General features: G+C 64.5%; 1 protein-coding gene across 7 annotated transcripts in view; it reads right to left on the bottom strand.

Annotated features, from left to right (window-relative positions):
- The window catches only part of CACNG6 (calcium voltage-gated channel auxiliary subunit gamma 6), a 50,344-nt gene extending 48,340 nt beyond the window's left edge, over positions 1-2,004 (bottom strand). For all 7 annotated transcript variants that reach the window (XR_004675893.1, XR_004675894.1, XR_004675892.1 and 4 more), the window contains exon 1: positions 488-2,004. Coding sequence is in view for 3 of the 7 variants with exons in the window: in XM_034986393.1 (XP_034842284.1) it covers positions 488-818 (331 nt within the window). In the remaining 4 variants the exon portion in view is untranslated. The remainder of the gene's footprint in view (positions 1-487) is intronic.
- Between the last annotated feature and the right edge of the window lie 624 nt (positions 2,005-2,628).

The raw sequence follows: 2,628 nt of genomic DNA, 5'->3' as shown, positions 1-2,628 counted from the left end.
ACAGCCTGATCTGGGGCTACAGCCTGGTCTGGGGGTACAGCCTGGTCTGGGGGTACAGCCTGGTCTGGGGGCACAGGCTGGTCTGGGGGTACAGGCTGGTCTGGGGTATAGGCTGGTTGGGGGTAGGCTGGTAAGGGTATGAGCTGGTTTTAGGGTACAGCCTAGTCTGGGGGTACAGGCAGTTTGGGGCACTGGATCTAAGTGGGACAGGCTGCTTGGGGGGGTGGGTACAGGAAGGTCAGTTACAGGCTAGTCTGAAGTACAGACTTTCTCTCTTCTCCCTCTCCCCTACTCCCCCCTCCCCCCAGTTCACGTCTGGGGCAAAGGTTATTCCAAGGAGCACAGGTTGGTGTGGGTATAGGCTGCTTCTGAGGGTGCAAGTTTCCTTCTTGGGGCTCAGGCTCCCTCTGGGGTGTGGGTTCCGCTGACCCCGACTACTCTCGCTACCTTGGGGTACAATCCCGGGACTGGGGGCGTGGCCTCTCACCTCCAGGCAGCTCTGCGGGGCCGCAGGTGTCTCTGCCCGCGGGCACGTCGGCCTGCCACAGTCGCTTGGTGCACATCTTCCAGAGCCCCAGGTGGGCAGCATCGCAGATAGCGCTGCCATTGGTCTTGTAGGTGTTGAGCTCTACCCAGAACTCGGTGCCCACGGCCAGCACGGCCAGCGTGGAGCCCACGGCGCTCAGCAGCAGCCCCAGCTTGATCTTCCCCTCCCGCTCCGGCGTCAGCTGGTGCTGCCCCTGAGCCAGCCGCCGGCCCACAGCCTCCCGACGCCGCCGGTCCTCCTCTTGCATGAAAAAGTTGGACCACATCATCATCCTAGAGGCCGCAGCCCACGGGGCTCAGAACAGGTGCAAAGGACGCAGAGCTGGGGAGCGGGGAGGGGAGCGCCTGGGGTCCTGAAGGAGGTGAGGGGCTCAGTTTCCACTGGATTCTGAGAAAGGAAGATGGGAATCTTCCCTGGAACCTCCAGTGGGGGAGTCGAGGTCACCTCTGGAGCTTAGAAGATAAAAAAATAGAGCCTCCTACCCCGGAAACCCTCTAAATTCCGAGGAGGGCCTGGGGAGGCCGCAAAAACTCTGCAAGGAAGGTGGGACCCAGAAGAAAAGCAAGGGACCCCCAAGGCCCAGAGCTAGAAGCTGGGTCTCTAGGAGGGGGACCTCACGGCTCCAGAGGAAGGAGAACTGAGCACTGGCTGAGGCTCTGAGGGGCTGCTCTGGGTCCCCACTGGGGTGAATCACCAGAGGGAAACTGGGTGTCCTGGGAGGGAGGGGATCTGAGCACCCCACTAAGGCTCAGAGCTTGGGGTACCCAGGGAGGGTTGCTGAGGTCCTCTGAGTGTCAGAGGAGATGCCTCCTGGTTCCTTTTGGGCTCAGAGTCTGGGGAGGGAGAGGTTGGTTCCCCTCTGGGGTTCAGAAGAGATCAGAACTCCTGGGTCTCCGCAAGGCTGTAGGACCCCCAACATTCACACAGGGGACAGTGGAGTCCTGGCTTGGCTTCAGGAAAAGGGGGTGGGTGTCTCCCAGGCCATTCAGAGAAGAGAGATCAGAGCAAGTCTCCCTGGGTCTGAGAGAGGGGACTAGTGGCTCAGAGACACAGTGGGGTCCAGAGAAGGGTCTAGGGGACGCCCCCAGGCTCAGGAGGGGGACCTGGGGTCCCTATCGGGGTCAGAGGGAGGGTCTGTGGTCCCCACTGAGGCTCAGGAAACAGGGACGAAACCCCCCAGGATTCAAAGGACAACTGGGACCCGGGAGGGACTCTGCGTCCCTTCGGGATCACTTGGCTCCTCCTCCCCCGGGCTCCCAGGGCCTGCCGGGCCGGGACCGCTCCAGGCTCAGCTCCAGGCCAGCTGCCTCCCGCAGGCCTCCCACCCTGGTCTCCCGGCAGGGCCCCCTCTCGCTCTCCTGCCTCCGCGCCGCGCCGGCCCCCGCTCCGCGACGCCTCCGAGCCGTCGGGTCCTGCACGCCGCCGCCCGCTCCGCCCGGACGCGCCGCTCGGCTCACTCCGGCCTCGCCCCACCCGCCTACCCCCGCGCCCTTTCGGGCTATTTCAGGCTTGACCCGTAAATAACACCCGCACCTGTCGCCCAGCGCCTGTTGCCATAGGAACCCCGGGTATTTTAAGGGGACGCGGGCGGGGGAGGCGGGAAGCTGCCCCGGGCGGAGGGCCTGGGGGCGGGGTCCTGACCCGGCTGGAGCCTGAGGGGACTTTCATTTCCTTAAGGGGCAAGCGCCTGAGCCGAGGGTCCCATCTCCATGGTGGCAGAACAGGGGGCAGGGCACCTGGATTTTTGGTCCGGAGCAGGCCTGGCTGGGAGCCTGAATTGCTAGGTCTGAGGGAGGAGGGACTGCGGGCCCTGACTCCTGGGTCTGAGGGAGGAGGCGCGCTGGGGTTCAGGACTCCTGGGTCTGAGGGAGGAGGCTGGGGGCCTGGACTCCTAGGTCTGAAGGAGGAGGGGCTGGGGGCCTGGGCTCCTGAATCTGAGAGAATAGGGGGCTGGGGTCCTGGACTCCTGGGTCTCAGGGAGGAGGGCTGGGGGTCTGTACTCCTGGGTCTGAGTGGGGAGAGCTGGGGGCCTAGACTCCTGGGTCTGAGGGAGGAGGGGGCTGGGGGGGGTCTGTACTCCT

Source organism: Mirounga leonina, unplaced genomic scaffold (assembly GCF_011800145.1).
Source record: "Mirounga leonina isolate KUSES-001 unplaced genomic scaffold, KU_Mleo_1.0 Mir_376, whole genome shotgun sequence".
In the NCBI taxonomy this organism is placed as follows: domain Eukaryota; kingdom Metazoa; phylum Chordata; class Mammalia; order Carnivora; family Phocidae; genus Mirounga; species Mirounga leonina.
The sequence above is the reverse complement of the archived record's forward strand: the minus strand, read 5'-3'. Positions and strand labels throughout refer to the sequence as shown.